This window comes from Oryx dammah, unplaced genomic scaffold (genome assembly GCF_014754425.2).
Source record: "Oryx dammah isolate SB20612 unplaced genomic scaffold, SCBI_Odam_1.1 HiC_scaffold_3, whole genome shotgun sequence".
Lineage (NCBI taxonomy): Eukaryota > Metazoa > Chordata > Mammalia > Artiodactyla > Bovidae > Oryx > Oryx dammah.
In genome coordinates this window covers 87,494,075-87,514,189 of record NW_024070187.1, presented here as the reverse complement: position 1 = coordinate 87,514,189, position 20,115 = coordinate 87,494,075, and the positions used below count along the sequence as shown (strand labels likewise).

At 35.0% G+C, this 20,115-nt stretch overlaps 1 protein-coding gene across 1 annotated transcript; it reads right to left on the bottom strand.

Moving 5' to 3' along the window:
* Positions 1–17,954, bottom strand: ALB (albumin). Its single transcript, XM_040237050.1, has 15 exons — positions 17,801–17,954; positions 17,041–17,098; positions 16,039–16,171; positions 14,546–14,754; positions 13,619–13,751; positions 12,101–12,198; positions 10,491–10,620; positions 9,346–9,560; positions 8,104–8,236; positions 6,452–6,549; positions 5,263–5,401; positions 4,439–4,662; positions 3,044–3,176; positions 2,296–2,363; positions 1–165 (listed from the first exon to the last, which is right to left on the bottom strand). Exons 1-14 carry the CDS (start codon positions 17,877–17,879, stop codon positions 2,322–2,324), a joined length of 1,824 nt encoding a protein of 607 aa, XP_040092984.1. The 5' UTR covers positions 17,880–17,954; the 3' UTR covers positions 1–165; positions 2,296–2,321.
* Between the last annotated feature and the right edge of the window lie 2,161 nt (positions 17,955–20,115).

Here is a 20,115-nt window from a genome sequence, read left to right as displayed (position 1 = left end):
AGTCTTTCATTTTTTATTAATTGCAGCACAAACAAAAGAAGCAAAATATTTAAAGAAATTTATGTTCTTTAGAGAGGGTGTAGGTTTAACACCAACAGAAAAGAAAAACAGATGAATAAGCTCTGAGTTTTCATTTCTCTTTTTTCGTCTTACTCTCAGGGTAGGCTGAAAAACAAAAGATAAATATAATTACTGTTTATAAAATGGCATGTGCTTTTTCACATATATTCAAATGAATGCCAGATTGCTTAGATTGTCTTTCTATTTCCATCAATGAAAACAATGCAAGCCTGTCCTAGACTCACGGCAGTTGAATTCTTCTGCCGGGCAAGGGGAAAGGACAGAGCAATAAGGTTCGTAAAGTCCTCTCTTCGTCATGATGTCAATAAGGGTTGAACACTATAACAGCAGCTTTTCATCACTAATTCTCAGAGTCATTTACTTAACCACTGCTCTTTTTTGTCCACACCTTGCAGCACAGCTTGAGTGATCTTAGTTCCCTAACCAGGGATTGATTGAACCTGTGTCCCCTGCCGTGGAAGTGTGGAATCATAACTATTGCATCACCAGGGAATACCTGACACCTTCTTCTTACCTAAGTTAATTACAAACAAAAAAGTCGTCTTCTCAAAGTTAGACCTCTAAGAAGAAAATCTTGCCATTTCATACTGAAACAAATCACATTTTGAAATGGTCCCATTTGCAAAGATATGAAGCTGTTTCCTGTCCCGAATGCACAAAATATGGGTATTACCATATAGGCAAAAAGCAAGTAAAAATCTAATAGTGGAATAAACATCACAGTCAGTTTGAAAAATATAAAAATAATTCATGCTAAAGAACAGTTGGGCAATTTGTTTCAAAAATGAAGTTCATTCTATTTTTTAACTTCTCCCACAATACTATACTAAAATGGGTTAAACACATTTATTTATGTTCAAACATCTCAGTTTTAAAGTGAGCCTTTTTGTCATAAGAGAAATCCTCTTAAGACTTAGCATCTTGACACATTGGAAACTTAGTAGCAAATTATTTACTTGTAGTAGACGTTCACACAAGGTAGATCTCTCATATTTGCCAATGAAATGAATTTGTTTTTGAGCTATTTGGTTGAACCATGCTAAATCATTGATATTCAACTGTTTTTGTACATATGAAAATGCACTTTGATACAATTCAGCCTATTACCTACAGGATCCCATTGCTGAGCCAGTATTTAGTAGAATGACTGTCTTCCGTGTCACATTAGGGCAGAACAAGATAGTGGTTAATTCTCAAGCTCTGGTGAGAAGTTTTAATTTTGGCTCCACTTCTCACGGATTGGATGATCTTTGGATAAATTACTTAACCTATGCCTTGATCTATACTTTCCTTTTCTCATCTGCAAAATGGGAATAATAATGGTTTTCGACTCAGGCAACTGTTTTGAGAATTAAAGAAGTATATATATATAATATATAGATATATATATAGAGAGAGAGTTTAGAATAGTTTAGAATAGTGACTGGTATTAAGCAATTGATCTTTGCTATTTTAATAACTAGGGGCTTCCCAGGTAGTGCTAGTGGTAAAGAACCCGCCTGCCAATACAGAAGACATAAAGAGACACAGATCCAATCCCTGGGTTGGGAAGATTCCCTGGAGGAGGAAACAGCAACCCACTCCAGTATTCTTGCCTGGAGAATCCCTTGGGCAGAGGAGTCTGGTGGGCTACAGTCCATAGAGTCGCAAAGAGTCTGACACAACTAAAGTGACTTAGCATGCATGCATGCATTATAATAACTTTTTAAAATAATTCTATTTACTTATTTATTTTTGGCTGTGCTAGGTCTTTGCTGCTCAGGCTTTACTCTAGCAGGGAGGGTAGGGGCTGCTCTCTAGTTGCAATGTGCAGGCTTCTCATTGCAATGGCTTCTCTTGCTGCAGAGCATAGGCTCTGGGGTGCCCAGGCTGCAGTAGTTGTGGCTCCCAGGCTTTAGACCACAGGCATAATAGTTGTGGTGCACGGGCTTAGTTTCCGCAGCATATGGGATCTTCCTGGATCAGAGATTAAATCCACGTTTTCTGCATTGGCAGGCAAATTCTTTGCCCCTGAGCTACCAGGGAAGCCCTATATAATTACTTGAAAAACAAAAAAAAATCTAAAGTATAGTTCCTGGAGGAGGGCATGGCAACCCACTGCAGTATTCTGGCCTGGAGAATCCCCACGGACAGAGAAGCCTTGTGGGCTGCAGTCCATGGGGTCGCAAAGAGTCGGACACGACTGAGTGATTAAGCACAGAAAAGTATAGTTACCTGAGATGCTTGTGGTTGTGTCGTGTCTAGGCTAAGGCTGCTTGAGTTGAAACAACAAGTTTTGGACCCTAAATACAAAGAAATGACGGATATGGGGGAAATATTAGCACCACTGTTAGGATTTTTTAAAAGTAACATTTATACAGCCATTGGTGATTACAAAGTAATTTTTCATATATCACATCCTTTAATAACAGTTCAGTACTAGACTCTCTCAGAGAGTCGGATGTAACAGAGCGACTGAACTGAACTGAACTGAACGAGACTCTCTAGAAGGAGGCCCCCGAATATGCCTCCAAAGGAATAAAATACTGTCAAGTCCTAGGGGGAAATATTAAATGATTCACATTTAAATAGAAATTTCCCTTGTAACCTATAAAATCACTGTTCATATTCAACCAAATCACAAATTACCATTTTCAAGAAAATGTTAAACTAAATTAAGTTTTGGTTTGATGATGTCTCTACCAAAAGATTTCAGGCTTTAGAAATATTTCTGTCTAAATTCATAAACATACAACTTTGGAAGCAGAACAAATATTAAAACACAACTATAGTGCAGCAAGACATTTAAAAAAAAAAAAAGAGTATTTCAGTCATTTGGTAAGACAATTGTATGAAGAATAAGATTTCTGTTCCACACACACATAATTTCTTTCAGGTACTTAAACCGCTAACCCCTAGCTTGACCAAATGCAACAGCAAAGGAAATTAGACATATTAAAATGAAGACAAACAACTCCAGTACCTCCAGAGCAAAGCAGCCTTCTTTGTCATCAGCTGCGCAGCACTTGTCTACAAAAGCCACAAAATTCTCCATAACGGTTTTCAGTTGTTCCTCTGTTGCCTTGGGCTTGTGTTTCAACAGCTCAACAAGTGCACTGCATTTGAATAAAAACAACAAAAAAACAGAAAGAAATGCACTCACTGAAGAAAAATGGAGATGGTAAGAATGGTAGCAGTGCTGCTTAATATTCTAAGTTTTAGAGCCAGACAGCTCTGGATTTGAGGCCCAGGCTTGCCATTATAAGCTTCAATATTCTCACTTGCATAATGAGAATAAAATCCACCTTCACAGGGTTGGTAGAAGGATCAAATTAAGTAATCAATGTAAATTGCTTAACATTTGTAGTATCAGTATATCTCAACCAATGGTTCTTCAGTAAATCACTGGAAAGGATGATGTCATTGTATTCATACAGTATCTGATATGGGGAGTTATGGCATATTGAATTGTATAAATTTAAGAGCTAAAAATAATTCTTAAAAATCTACTTATCCTGGACTCCGTTTAAAAAGTTTATAACCTGAGAATCTTTCTCTTGGTATTTTGTAATCCGCCCCCTTCAAAGTTAATAACAATCCTGACCCAGGGATTGAACCCAGGTCTCCTGTATTGCAGGCAGAGTTTTTAACTTCTGAACTACCAGGGAAGCACTAATAATATAGAGGCCATGGGAAATAAAACTATCCAACTCAAGGGAGCTGGTGGTTCTCTTTCTTTGACATCTGCAGACAATAGGACTAGAGAAAGAGTCATATGGGCACAGTAGGTTTTACAATATTACTTTAAAATCTAGCTCCATGATCAGAAGCCACCAGAGGTAATAACAACTTCATGTTGCTAAATTTCTTGCAATTATAACCCCTTGTGACAGCAATAAGGAATCAAGGGAATCAAGCCTCTGAACTTGAAATGCCAGATGTTTTTAATCCAAGTTCCATTCTCAAAAGTTAGATCTTAAGGGGCTGCCTTATCTGTAGGTTGACACAGAACAAACTGAAAGTAACTATTCATGCTCAGAATTAAATTCTCATATGATTTCTACTGACTAATTTGCTATCTACAAAAATGCATCAGTGAATTGTTCAGCTTATTCTACTGAGCTAGCCTAAGATATAATTCTGATGCAGCTTTTATCCACAAGATTATTCTGAATGGTTTACAGGCAAGATGATGAGGTTTTTTTTCTTTTGCTAAGAAAACAAAAGGCTATCCATTTTATTCTTGACATTTTTATCTGCTTAACATGGCCAATACTTCTGTACTTCAGGTATATAATCACTATTTCAGAGAAAGCTGCTCGTTTACAGTTCTCGCTATCAAGACTACCAACACAAAGAGTAGTGAAATACTCCTCACGTTTGTTTCTTGATTTGTTTCTCAGTATCGGGAAGTGTGCATATATCTGCATGGAAGGTGAACAATTTCTCATCAAAGGGTTTGGGTACATATATTTCGTCAGGTGTCAGAGCAGAGAAACATGGCCGTCTGTTCACCAATGATTCCGTGCAGCACTTGGTGACTTTTTCACTCACTGGTGTCTTCTCATGCAACACGCACAACCGGTTCAGGATCAAGCTCAGCTAAAAACAGGCAGGAACACAGAAGCTCAAAGAAAGCATACTGAAAAGTTTTCCAGGAACTCCCACCTTCCACTGGACCAAAACAAACTCTTATCTTTTAACTCACAACATTGAATCCAGGGTTGATTTGAGGCAACAATTTACTTTAGAACTACAGGTAAAAAGAGACTTTGAAAAATCTTCTCGATTAAATATGTCTACATTTTAGGAATAATATATTTGAGAAAATAATTGATTACATAATTTTAGAGGAGTCCTGAGATATATGTTGGAGTAGGGAAGAAATAGTCTTATACTGATACATTAAAGAAAAAAAACCCCAAAAAAGTAAAAATTTAGAAAATTCAAGGATGGAACATTAAAAATTCATGAAATTTTTTCAAAACAATTTATCACTTCTGGAATCTTATCTAAATCCTCTGATGGTCAAGATAAATCCGCTTGCCACTACCATATAGACAATACACACACACACACACACACACACACACACACGCACACACAAGTGAAAGCAAGCACTTTCACTTGCTTTTGAAAGTTTCATCAACATCCAAAGGCAAAAATTCATCCTTATTGACAGCTCTGTTCTAAAAGACTCACATAGTCTTCAGTACAGGGCATTCTTTTTGATTCAGGCTTTGTACAACACTTAGTGCCCACTTTTCCTAGGCTTCTTGAAACCTCCACGAGTGTTGGAGTTGACACTTGGGGTACTTTCCTGGTGTAACGAACTATGAGCCTGTAACAACATAATCCATGTGTTTTCAGTCAGACAAGAAACTCTTTTTCTAACACATCAGGTCAAGCAGAGAACACTTAGCCAAAATCCACCAAGATGGTTTCCAGGGAAGACCTATTCCATTCATAAACTGTCTTCATCTTCACATGGGCGGAATAATGCGGGTGAAGACCTTGTCCTGAGCAACTTAAGTGACCTAGCTTTGGATCCCACCTGTGCTATATAATCTTAGGAAAGTGGCTTACTTTTTTATAATTCAGTGACATTAAAATACTTTTTAATTGCTTCTTTCTTTCAATAAAACCTACTGAGAGCTTAATACACATCAGCACTAAATTTGAAAGATATGGGTGAATTCTCTCACCTATAAAACAGAAGGAAATACACCTAACTCAAAAGGGATGGTGCAAGGACTAAATGAAACAAAAACAAAGTATGCAATCAGCCTGACATGGTATCTAGCATGTAATAATCATTTACTAAGAATGCTAATCACTATTGAAAGCCAATGTATAACAATAATCTACTCAAGGGAAGAGACTATGTCTTGTTCAATGTTGTTATTCCAAGCACCTATAGTTTAAAAAGTGGTAACAGGTGTAAGCTGAAAAATAAATATCTACTAGATGATGTGCCCCTTACTATCTTAACTTCCACAGATAAGGCTCTATTTAATCAGAACATTAGTCTATCACCTTATTGAGCTACAGCCACTGAAGACTTATTTTCTGCTCTGTAAAGCATTGCTTTTATTTTGTTCACTCATAAACTATTTCCTAACTGTCAAACAGCATCCTCAGTTCCTATAACCCAATATTTGATATTTTTCCTCCCAGATTTGAGCCCAAATTTTTAAACTGCCCTCAAATATAAGCTCTTCACCCCATCAACTATTTTATCTCATTTTCTCTTGTCTTTCTTGATGGAGAGTAATCAGAAATAAGACTTTACTTTCAAAATTAAAAGTTCTATGATAGGTGGTCTATGAATATCATCTTAAATATTTACTAAATGAACAAGAAAAATTAGCCGATAAGCAAATATACTTACGCATTTTGGAATCCATACTCTCCATGTTTTTCGAATAGCTCACAGTTTGTTTTGATTAAATTCTGAGGCTCATCCACAAGATGCTTAAATTTGTCAAACTGAAAAAGAAAAGAATTGTGCTTACAACATTCTATATGAGGACCAGACACGGGTTGCTTTTCACCCTTCTAGGTAGAATGAGATCCTTCGTCTTCTCTTTCCAAAGTCATGTAAATAGCTTTTTGATGCCAAACCTATTATATGTCCAAACTGTTTATTTGCTAAGACTGTATAAGTGATTAAGAACATTCAGACTCTGGAATGCAGCTCCTGGTGTTTAAGCCAGGTCATCTGATTCATTTTCTAGTTGTGCAACTTTACTTCCCATCTCAAAGCTGTAGAACCCTCACTTCTAAAATGGAGATGAAAATGATACTCACCTCAGAGAATTACTCTGTAAACCTCCTGAGCTCATGAACTTAAAACAGAGCCTGGGATATAGTAAAAACCTAATAAATGGTGGCTATGGGCTTTCCTGGTGGCTCAGTCAATAAAGAATTTGCCTGCAGTGCAGGAGACCTGGGTTTGATCCCTGGGTCAACTCGCTCCAGTATACTTGCCTGGGAAATCACATGGGCGGGGAACCTGGTGGGCTACAGTCTGTGGGGTTGCAAGCGTTGGACATGACTTAGTGACTGAAGAATCAAACCATCATGTAATTTTAAATATATTATAATTAAATATTATATTATAATTATAAATAGTCATCATTATTAAGCCATCTCTGCAGTTGGATCCTGAGCTCTCTAAGATAACAGGTTTTGTCTTGGTCATCAGTTCTTGTGTGGCACTTGGCATATATATAACTAGTTTCTTGATAGAGGAAAAAATGACTTTCCTCTGATTCTTAAGTTTGAAAACCACTCTACATACTAAGTGTGCTAAATATCTCAAACATTAGGTATTTGCTAAATATTTGCTGTTGCTGTTGTTTACTCGCTCAGTCATGTCTGACTCTGTGATCCCATGGACTACGGCACACCAGGCTTCCCTGTCCTTCACTATCTCCCAGAGTTTACTCAAACTTATGTCTACTGAGTCAATGATGCCATCCAACCATCTCATTTTCTGTTACCCCCTTCCCTCTCTGCCCTCAATCTTTCCCAGCATCAGGGTCTTTTCCAATATGCTAAAATTTTAGCATAGCTAAATATGCTAAAAATTCTTGAAGCATATTTCTTCTCCTTATTTAATTTCTTTCAAAACCATTCCTGAACTGTTTCAAAAGAGATTTGAAAATATTCTACTTCAATAGATTTTACCATCTTCTCTAAAATACTAATTCTTGATTACTTAATAAAACTTGAAAACAGATTAACTTTCTTTATATCTAAGTTAAATTTCTTTTAATTAACATTTACATTTACCTTATTTTGTTCTCAGGAGTCTAAAAAGGAAAAAAATGCATGGTCCAGATTATGTAAAATTAAGAGAGTGCTTTCTTCGACCTTTCTTTTTATTGAAGGTTATTATTCCTATAATGTTCACAGGCACAGAACTGAAATCATCTTAAGAAATCTATATTGCACGATATAATAATCTGGCATCATTTTTCTGTCCTGTTATTGGAATCATCAATCAAAGAGCTCCATATTTTCCTTCCAGAAACTCACCACTGTGGCATAGCATGCATGTGGATCGTCTTTGGCACAGCAGTCCTCCAGTGTGGCTTCATATTGCTTGGCAAGTCGCAATAGCACTGAGACAGCATACTCAGGATGCCTTCTTGAATATTCATACAAAAACCTAATTAAGATGATAAGAAAATAGATTTTGTTAGACAAATGAGCAAGAAAAAACACATAATTAACCATAAATGTAAATCATATCCTAAAGGTTTGAATTGGACTAAACCCTGTGCAGTCAAGGACTAAGGGCTTGAAGGTTCAAAGTTAAAGCTATCAAACCCTGACTCCACTACTTGTTTTATTATATTTCCTTAGGTGACTTATTACAATTATTGAGCCTTGGTTTCCTCCTCTGTGGAATGGGGATGATAATAGTATGTCTCAGAAGGTGAACTGTGAGAAATACATGATGTAATCTATGTAAAACACACGCTGTTGGGCACATATTGTTTAATGAATGACACTTGTTACTATTAGGTACATCTTGTCTAATTTGGATTACACTTCAAAAATGTTCTGATAGATAACTAGAGACATATTCTTAATTTTTTTTCTCTGTATGAATAAATTCTTTATGGGTATGTAATTTTATAAAAGAGTTAGTGCACAGGATACTATATTTGAGCAATAAAAAATTAAAGTTTATCACCACACTTACTGATTTTATATAATCATTGATTTTGTCATTTAATTGTATGCTGCCTTGCATGCTACTGGACTCTGGTCTTTTCAACCAAATCTGACTCATTTTCATTTTAAAGCACCTGGTAATAGATTCCATACTTTATAGTTCTTTGCTGACATCAGATAGATAGACAGATAGACAGATATAGAGGCATAAAGATGTATTACATATATTCACACAAATATAAGTTCTAGAAATACACTTTGAATGAATGCATGAATGAGTAATATATATAATTTACATGTAAACAAAATATTTCTACATGTATTTCCAGAAATATTCCTAAGGAGTCAGGAATGGGAGTAAAAATAAATTTTTATTATTACATTATACTCTAGAGCATCTGCCATAAGCATGTATTATTTTATCACAATTTTTTAAAAGCAATTTTTCCAAAAATGTTTAAAGGCCGGAAGAGGAAAGAATAAAGAAACATTGCAGGCAACGTGAAAATTGTAGTATTTCCAAAGGAAAACCTAGAATAATTTCCTAAGTTCTGAGATCATACAAAAGTATGAAAGGATCATTTTTTATCCACTTACGAGCCCAGGAAGGGATCTTTTGCTTCCTGATAGTTTTTGCAAACCTCCTTATCTTCAGCAAAGGCAGCAGTTAATGGGGGCAGGTTTTCAGGCACGGCATCTTCTTCTACCTCAGCAATGCAGTGGGATTTTTCCAACAGAGGCTTATCACAGCATTCCTTCAGTTTACTGGACAGTACATCTTGATGATCACATATGTACTTGGCAAGATCTGCCTACAAGCAAGTAGGTGAAAAGTGTTCAGTGTAAACTGACATTCCTGTGCTTCCTCCTCAGACTTTTACTATGTTGACAGAACACATTCATTGTGTTCTAAGACCATACTTATACCAATATGCCTTCTATGAACATTTTCAACCTGTGCTGCTAAGCCTAGAGGCACAGATAGAACTGCTAAAACATGATTGGAAAAAAGCTAGTCTTAATTGGGGCTCATGTCAGTTATTTATTAACTTTATACTTACTTTTAAAACACTTAAGTTTTTAAATTAAAACTCAGTAGTGTTTTTCTAAATATACCCCCAAATTAAGTGCAGGCATCTTGAAACCAAATAACCAAGTAAAGTGCTAGAGATTTTTGAAAAGTTAGTCAAGATCATGGTCACAGACCCCACTTACAGATGTAAAATATCTGCCTTAAAGTTTTCAGAAAGTGTCCTGAGAGGTTAGGATTCTTGTATTTTGTCAGTTTGAGAAAAAAAAAAAGATATCATTCCAAATATTTGTATTTTTAACATAGGGTGTTAATTAAGAGAGAACATAAAAGGGAAAATTACATAATTTCCAAAGCTCTCTTCAGGTTCCAGCCTTTCTCCAACTCCCCCCACCTCCTCAAGAAATCTTAGAAATCTACCTTTGTGACTGTCCTACTTCAGCTTTAAGAATTTGATCTCCAAATTTGAATGAAAGGGATTACAAATTATAAATGAGTTTATTAGATCATTTAGTGAATAGGATATCAGAGAGAAAGAAAGAAAGAGGAAGAGAGGGAGGGAGGGCAGAAGGAAGGGGAAACAGGAAACGGATTGAGTAGACCCAGCAGAGAAAACAATCTCAAACCACTCTCAGTGGTTCTGATGCTAAACAAACTGATTCTACCAACTCAAGCAAGTAGGTTACCATAAAGCATACTGAGGATTCTTTACCCTGTCATCTGCACATTCAAGTAGGTCACCATGGCAGCATTCCTTGTGGACTTTTGTGAGATCATCCACTATCTTGGTAACCTCTATAAACTCAGCCTTGGGAAATCTCTGGCTCAGGCGAGCTACTAACCTAAAAAGAAAATTCTCCCATCAAAATATTATTAACAGACAATGTTTTATGTGAAAGCATTAGGAAAATACTACACATAACTAGAAAATTTAGGCTCACATAACATACAGAAATAATTTGTAAAATATATTAGCTCTTATTTTAATGCTAATTCTGAACCAAATGTTAGAGCAAAATGTTTCCTTAGGGTAGCACATATGGAGGTTAAAAGTTAAAAGTCCAGCAATTCATAAAAACAGAAAATAAAGAGGGATTCTAAAAAAGGTAACATGCTGAGGCCCCAGGTTTGGAGCCCAGGAATGACTTCCAGATCTGAGTTTATAGCTTAATAATCATGTGACCCTAGGCCAGTTACTTAGCCTCTATGAGCTTCAGTCCCCACTGAGTCACAAAAACATGCTAAGGCAAAGCATTGTTGTGAGGATTAAATGAGATAATCTATATGAAAGCATTTTATGAACTGGGAAATGCCATACAAATTCCAGTTATCCCTTTTTTAAATTATTAACCAAAGTACATTCTTCCTGACTTCTAAAAGCCTCTGAGAAAACAAATTTTGTTAACTTGTATAAAAATTAGAGAGTTTTGATTCGGCATACTTTTACCAAGAAATTGATTCAGCATAATCTCTATACTCATTGACAAGATGTAAAACCTAACATCCAAAAGCTTTCTCAAATCATTTCAGAGTCATTGAAATCAGATAAAAGACACTTCCCCAAAACTAATCATACCCTGTTTAACTATGTATCATTTCATGTTAGGGTTGTTTTGTTTAGTGATTTTGTTGATGGTAGGGGTGACAGGCAAGAGAGTTCAAGTGACATTTTCTTGAGAGCTTCAAAAATGTCTGTTTGCAATTGATTTTCTGCCCAATGTTGATTTATTATTGACTAGAAAGTAAGGGATTGTGGTGGGGCTGGCAGGGGGTTGCAAGAGGGATTCCTTGGTCCAAAAACTGAAGGATGCTTCTAGAGCTAGCTGATAATATCAAAACCGAAGCCCAGGCAAAAACAAGAGATTAAGAGCAGAAGTGGTGCTACCAGAAAATGAGAAGAAACTTTGATGACTGAAATTAATTATCAGAACATAAAAAGACAAGCAGACACCTTCAGATAATTGGTTGGAGGGATGGAGGAGAGATAAAATTAGATAAAAGACCCTGACTATAGATCTATAAAAACAGTGGATTATTATACTAAGATCACAATCATTAAAAATACATGGGAGTTTAAACACCTGTCCTGGAAGAACAAAAAAGCTGTCTTCTAAATTCTCTGACTACTTAGGGGAAAAAAAGGTTAAAAATAATGACAAATTGTCTTTGATGCTCTGGTTTTCTTCTCTATCAAATTTCTACCTTTTAGACAACCAAAAAGATGTATGTGAAAGCACTGTGTAAAATGACAGATGATGTACAATTTTGTCAACTGAACCATCACTGACATCATGAAAAAGATGAAAACTAAATTTAACATACCATGCTTTTAAAGCTCTTTCTCCGAATTTTTGAATACTGGCACACCTGAGTCTCTGTCTGGCAGATGAAGCCAGTACTTTTTCTCTCAGAGTTTCAATCTGCAAAAAGAAATAATTTGAGGAACTTTAGAAAATTTATGTACAGACCACCCCTTCTTGAGCTCAGATGAGACTGCTGCTGCTGCTGCTGCTAAGTCGCTTCAGTCATGTCCAGCTCTGTGCGACCCCATAGACGGCAGCCCATCAGGCTCCCCCGTCCCTGGGATTCTCCAGGCAAGAACACTGGAGTGGGTTGCCATTTCCTTCTCCAATGCATGAAAGTGAAAAGTGAAAGTGAAGTCGCTCAGTCATGTCTGACTCCTAGCCACCCCATGGACTGCAGCCCACCAGGCTCCTTTGTCCATGGGATTTCCCAGGCAAGAGTACTACTGGAGTGGGGTGCCATTGCCTTCTCCGGAAACAGGGTTTACGTAAGTCAAAATTATCTCTGACAGTAGCAAGATTTAACCTTTTGAGCAAACCCCAATAGACCAGCATTACAACTGAAATGATTAACCTAATGTGTAGTTGCTAAGTCATGTCTGACTCTTTGCGACCCCATGGACTGTAGCCTGCCAGGTTCTCCTCCTGTCCATGGGATTCTCCAGGCAAGAATATTGGAATAGGTTGTTATTTCCTCCTCCAGGATTAATCTAATACATAATGATATATATGAGACTATGCCAAATTAAACCTTAAAGAGAAAATTTAAACCTCAGTCCCCAAGAATTTATTGGCAAATAATTATTTTGTTCTATAGAAAGAGGAAAAGTCAGTCTGGTCATAGTGGAACCTCCAGGTGGTTAAGAACCAGCGTGGAGGTATTGCCAGGGAAAAGGGAATGAAAGGGAAAAGTAGAACAGTGTACACTAATATCCAAGGGAATAGAACTTTGCTGACTTCTTAACTTTGCATGTAATGCATTTTAATCCTTCCTCCACAACTCCCATAACATCAATAAACTGCCTAGAAAAGAGAATACAGTGTAAATATTTACGGGATAAATCAATAAACGTAGGCTTCTAGATGCAGTTAAATTCTCCCCCACTTTGAATTCTCCCCTCCCCAATTAAAAAAAAAAAACTCATAAAAAGAGAAACAAAAATGGTGTCCTCTTACTGTGCAATTTGAAAAATGAGTTTCTGCATTTCACTATAGCAACTAGCACTATAGAAAGAGAGAGGATATTCAGACACATACACAACAGTTTCCTCTACCAGATCCACTTTGCAAATCTTACTAGAAGAAGGAAAGTGGAAGACATAGCTCTTCAAAAAAGGTGAAAAGACATAGCCCTTAGTGAAAAAGACATAGCCCTTCAAAAAAGGTGAAAAATTCCTTGATTGGGGGAAAGAGGGAGGAGTTTAAACCATGTAAAGAAGTTTCTGCTGGAGGCTTCAGTTTCCTAAATTTAGCCATAAGATGTCCCGAAACTGAGGTTTGATTATGAATTGGTTCTTCTATTCTTTCTGAAGAATACCTTTGGTAGTAGGCAGGCATCTTTATCTTCAGCTTGGCAGCATTCTTGAAAAACTCCATTATATTTATTAGCATAGTAAAGGAGTTCTGGTGCATAAAAGTAGGGATGTCTTCTGGCAACTTCGTATAGGTATCTAAATTTTTAAGCAAAAAAAACAGTCACTTTTCTATAGCAGGAACAAATGCATGGCAGGAACATTTGTAATCTACCTTCTCCCCAGAGCCTTCAAAATTCAGACTTCTAATTAACCAATTAAGCTCAATTTGCAAATGATGAACTTGCCTTTGTCATTCTTTAAGTCAGTGAAAGGTTAAACTCATACACATATATATACATATATGTATACACGCATGCATAAAATAGTTTAATTTCAGTGATATGTTATTGACTGATTTGAAATAAATTCCGAGAATGCTAAATATATACGTATATCTTTGAGTGAGTGAGTGAGTAAAGTCGCTCAGTCGTGTCCGACTCTTTGTGACCCTGTGGACTGTAGAAAACCCACCAGGCTCCTCCGTCCATGGGATTCTCTAAGCAAGAATACTGGAGTGGGTTGCCATTTCCTTCTCCAGGGGATCTTCCCAACCCAAGGATCGAACCCAGGTCTCCCGCATTGCAGGCAGACGCTTTAACCTCTAATATATGTCAACTTCAATTATTTTCATATGGATCGTATCCTGTTCTGCAAAAGATCTTTGATCAACCTTTTCATCATGTAGAATGTTGTAGTATGTTATTTACTAATTAAATTACTTATTTACTATATAAATAACACATAAATACTCTATTTCTTTGAAAATTGTCATTAGAACAAAAACTTCAAGTCTTAATGTTGATAATAATTTTCATAATAGTAATTGTTATAGTGAATCTTGACTTATTTCATAATTTTTAATTTTGAAGCTTAAAAATCTGATTACTTACTTTCCCCAAAACTTCTTTTCATCTGCCTTAAACTCAGCACACAATGTATCGGGCTCTGGTTTAAGTTTAGGGAGGTCTGGGCTATCATCTTTGTGTTTCAGGAAGCATTCATTTCTTTCAGGCTCTTGTTTCTCACAGCAGTCAGCCATGTCACCATAGGTTTCACGAAGGGTTGCAACTTTACACAATTCATCTCCAAAGAGAGTGTGCTACATGGAAGAGAGAAGGCTTCAAATTGCTGAGCAGCATTTTATTTTCCTTATACCCAAAGAATAGTACAAGAAATTAATATCTTGGTAAACCTTGGTTAGTTTGTCATATAAAAATCCACTTTTTTTCTCAGACTTAGAGAGTTTCCCTTGATTTGACCATCTATGGGTGATTACCATAAGAATTAAGTGTCATGCTATTGCTTATAGTGGATAAAATAGAAGGGCAAAAAGAATGCCTTTATAAAGAATGTCTTTAAGGAATGTTCATTTAAGGAATGAACAGAACTCCTGTTTCCACCTGAGGTTAAACGCCAGGAGAGAAATCATTAAAGTAAAAACTCAAGGGAAATTATCCTCTTAGTAGCAATGAATTCACATTAGGGAGGACAGAGTTCAGATAGTTTCTCATTTGATCTGCTCCTTTTCAAGAGATCCAAATTTTTAGTAGAAACCATTCAAAACTGAGGAGTAACACAATCTACTATATATTAATTGTTACTGCATTAGAATATAATTTTTTTGTTCTAGAAATATTTGCCTCAATGCACAGTCCATTAAATGAATCCTTTCTGTATCAATTAATTTTGATTATGAAAGTCATTATAACTTCAGGGGAAATAAGCTCCAGACAAATTTTATTAATTTCTTTTAAAATATATTTTTTAAAATTCATATTTAGAGTAATATTATTGTGGGTAGTTAAAGAACTGATTTTGCCTTGAGGCAGAAGTACATATAGAGAAAAACAAGAAGGAAGCCTTCCGTGATAAAAGAAAAATTGCCTTATCCCAAGAAATGTACATATAAAGTGGTAAGAGAAATATACACCTATCTTTGTATTAAAGATCTATTTGAAAATATCACAAGTTCAAAGTCCTGATTTTTTATTGTATGTAAAAATATGAATATCCCTAAAACAAGGAATACATAGCCATACTGTTGTTTTTACCTAGATACCAAGGTAAAAACTATCCTATCATTATTAGTGTCTATGAAAAGAAATTTAACTTTAAATTAAAAAAAAAAGAAACTTCTAAAAATAAAAAATTTCCAAAAACACTATGACTTTTGTGTGTGGTTTCAGTAAAGCAATGTTTTTTAAACCTGTGAGTACACTAGAACATCTCTATCATCAAAGAAATGCTATACCCACTTTTGAGTGTTGCTTACAAATATAGTCTTTGGTAATAATTGAGAAAACTAAAAGGAGATATTTTTAATTCTTAAACATTCAAGATTATGTTACAGAAGAAATATTATTCAAAATCAGAATATACTTACAAGTGACTTATCACAGCCAGCATGTGACTCATCAGCAGCACATGTTTTTGCAAACTCAGTTAATTCCTTCACTAATTTTACATGTTCATCAAATGGACACTGCTGGAGATACTGAGAAAAGGCAATCAGTACCCTGAAATAAAGAACACAGACAAATGTAGTATAATAAAATTTTAATATGCACTAGGTTGCTATGTTAGAAAACAAATAGTATCTGTATAGGTTCTATATTTTACACACCTTTCTCACGATTATTCAGAGATCCTGTTGACGTCAGCTGTGTTCTGAGGCCTAACCACGTATATGTGGCTTTCTAAGCAAACAGGATGTATATTTCCACCATGTTTAAATATATGTGTGTGCAGGTCAATATATGCATACTATCGCATCATCTATGTGAGCAAGCAAGCAAAATGTATTCTAAATAGACCTATTGTTCACCAGGGCTTTACACAGGTCCTTCAACTATTTAAAACAAAAATCATACATACATACATACACAAATATCTTATTTAATCAAGCAATAGGATGAGATAGACTTTGAAAAACAAGCTATTTTCTCACCTTTTACTAGATTAAAAAATATTCAAATTGTCTCAAAAAACCTAAGAATTATTTGCTGGGTAAAGAATTTAGTAAACGAGTTGTGAAAGGAGTCATATAGTAAAATGTTTTCTACCATGTAGCTTATATAAGAGTTCCAGATCTACACTGTCCAAACAGTTTTCATTAGCCACAAATGTCAATATATATTCTAAAAAGTTAAATACTGTTTAAATTTTTGATCTTCAGTTGCAATTGCCATATTTAAAGTCCTCAATAGCCACAGTGGCCAATGGCAACTATATTGGTCAACACTGTTACAGAATATTGCCATTGATGCAGAAAATCCTATTGGAGAGTACTGTTCTACAATCTTTGATGACAGGACTACAAGGACTTCAAAATTACAACCAACACTATTAGAAACATTAAATTTAATTCTTCAATATTTCAACTTACAGGCCTTGAAAATTTTCTTCTCCCAAATCTTTAAACCGATGAGCAATCTCACTCTTGTCTGGAGGGGAAAATGGGGGGAAAAAAAGATTTGCTTTAAATTCTGAAGAAACAACTGGTTATGATATTACTTTTTGTTTCTCTCCATTTGACTTGGGTTTTCATTTGCTCCAAGATATTGAGCTCTGATTCCCTACAGAAAATCTTAAGATGATGATGAAATGTTCCTTCTGCATTTAAGCAGAAGAGTTATTTAATCACAATGATACTACTTGAAAAATCATTGAAGTCATTACATATTTGTAGCTTTATATTCAAACTTGGGTAAGATCTAATGCTCTTGCAGTGTCTATTAACTGAGAGGATAGTCTGAAATGGAAAATAGACAAGTTCTATTTATAAAACTAAAATCACAAATTTTGTATTTTTTATATAAATTAAAGTACAGCGAACAGGCCTTTGGAAACTTGGATTTATTAATTCTACCTTCAACTATATTTTGTGACGTTTAAGTCACTCTGCAGAAACTGCTTCATGTGCAATAGGAAATTACAGTTACTAAACAATTCTCACTATTTTTTTTCACTTAGGATGTTAGAAATATATTAATAAGGTATCTTCCTAAGGGTTCACAAATACAAACTATAGTAACAGTCTAAAAATAAATGCTGAAGGAAAACTGTCTTCATTAATGACTCAAGGTTTACTGAAACATTCTTGTCTAGGAAAGAAAAGTTGAACAATTGAAAACTAGAATTCTTACGTGTATCTCGACGAAACACACCCCTGGAATAAGCAGAGCTGAAGAGAAGGAGAAGGGAAATAAAAGTCACCCACTTCATTGTGCCAAAGTTTTGTGGGGTTGATAGAAAAGATAGTATGAATAGAGGGAAATCAGCACTAATATACTTCTTTAGCCAATAATTGTAGATTATTAACTAGACTCATCTTTGTATTTCATTGGTTCATAAGTGATTACAAAATTCATAGCATTCTTGCCAAAAAATTGTTTGACTGAATCCCTTGCGTATGTTTGCCATCTGGAAATGGTTTTTCCACAAGACCTTGTCAATTCAATAGTTGTGTAAAACACCTTATCAAATTTTACATAAGAGTTTAAACGATTTGTACCATTACTGTGTTCTCTATCTGTGATTTACTATTTGAACATTTTAGTTTTCAATATTTTCAAAAATTTGACCAAACCAATAACTTAGCTTAGAAATAAGATATATTAAAAGAGTTAATCTCTGAGCCACCTATGGCTGATTCATGTTGATGTTTAACAGAAAACAACAAAATTCTGTAAAGCAATTATTATGCCTCAATTAAAAAATAAATTTTAAAAAAATAGGCTCTTAATTGTATTATTACTAATTCAAAGTATGCTTTAACTGATAAATAATGAAAGACGTACACATACACACACTTGAGTGATTCAATGTCTTTTCATTTTTCTGAAACTGTTCTGTCTGAAAAAGCTGATGTTTTGGTTGCAAATTAAGGAAAAGCCATAGCAACAATAACAACTAAAATGGATACACATTTTCATCTCAGCGCTGGCCCACATGTGATTCAGTCCCTGGAGCAAAGTATTTAGAGGAAATGTGGGTCTTTTCATGAAGTTTTCTATTAAACAGGCATGGGGAAGAAAATGGACACAACGGCTGGAGCCATCACAATATACACAAGACAAGCTGAGCCTGATTACATCTTTAGTGGTTATAAGAATCCTAGATCTTCTTTACCAGGCATCGTATCCTTTCCATCCTTATTTCACACTTTTTTTCCTCCCTCTCTTTTAATAAAAAGTCACATGTTTTTCTTTAATGTTATTTTAAATTTGAGAATAAATTAAATTTGGGGTCTAAAAACAAAGCAAAACAAAGATAATTTTTCAAAAATGTTTTTTCAAAGTTCCTTGCTTATTCTTCCCACCCAAGATTTGATCCCTACCTCTGAAAAATTATTTTCTCTGCCCTTTTGCTCTAAAGATGAAGAACTATGGATTTCAATCAGTAGGAAAATTTACTTTCTCTGATACTACTTTCTCTAGCTCCAATTATTATCAATTCAGATATTTCACTTAACTAAATAACTGAGTCAATCAAAACTGTCAGTCATGTTGCCCTGTGGCACATACAAGCACAGAGACTAGTAAGTACTTAAGAGAAGTGTTATTTTTCCTATTCAGTCATATGATACAAGAAATACACTTTCTACGATCTTATTTTAGTTTCAGGATACTGATTAAGTAATCAAGCACAGAAGAAGAGATAATAGAAAAACAGGTGATAGATATTTAGATACATGACAGAGATGTATAATACACATATAGATGATAGCTGGCTAGCTAGAGCTGATAAAAGTTTGTTTTAATGGCTTAAGGGAGTTCTGAAGAATGGAGCCAAACATGCCTTTCTGGCCATAGCTGAACAGAAATAAATTAATATCTGCCTGTGGAATTATTTCCACTGGAGAAAAACATTTCTTTAAAGTCTGAAAATGTATATTGTAAAAGGAAAAAGGAAACTATGATAATTTTCTAAATAAAATTTTAATGCCTTTTGGGGTAAATTATGGCATCTTTTATTTGAAGTCAGAATGAAACCCTGGCCTTTTCCTTAAAATGCGTCTTCTGGGAAGACTTGATCAAATACACAGTCCTTGTCATTGGACATAATTGTGTTACTAATTACCCAAACCAGGCCCTTGTCATTCGCACATATACTTTGTGCATATTTTTTGTTTAAAAAATGAAAAGAATATTAGTTTCTCCACCTGCTTTGCACTGTAATACTATATTGAAATATAATGGTAATATAAAAAAAAACAAAAAAATTAAATTCATTACGATTCTGGAAACTTAAAATTGATATTCCTATATTTAATGATAATCTCATAGTTTTCAAATAAAAACTGAAAACACCCGGATCTTTCCTTATAATATAATAATGCATTTTCCATGTGTGTATCCTTTTGAACAATTAGCAGATGTATGAGAAATTTAAGTATTTAATTTACAACATTATCTGCTTCAAATTTATCTTAATCAATCTTAATTAATAAGCAACAGTT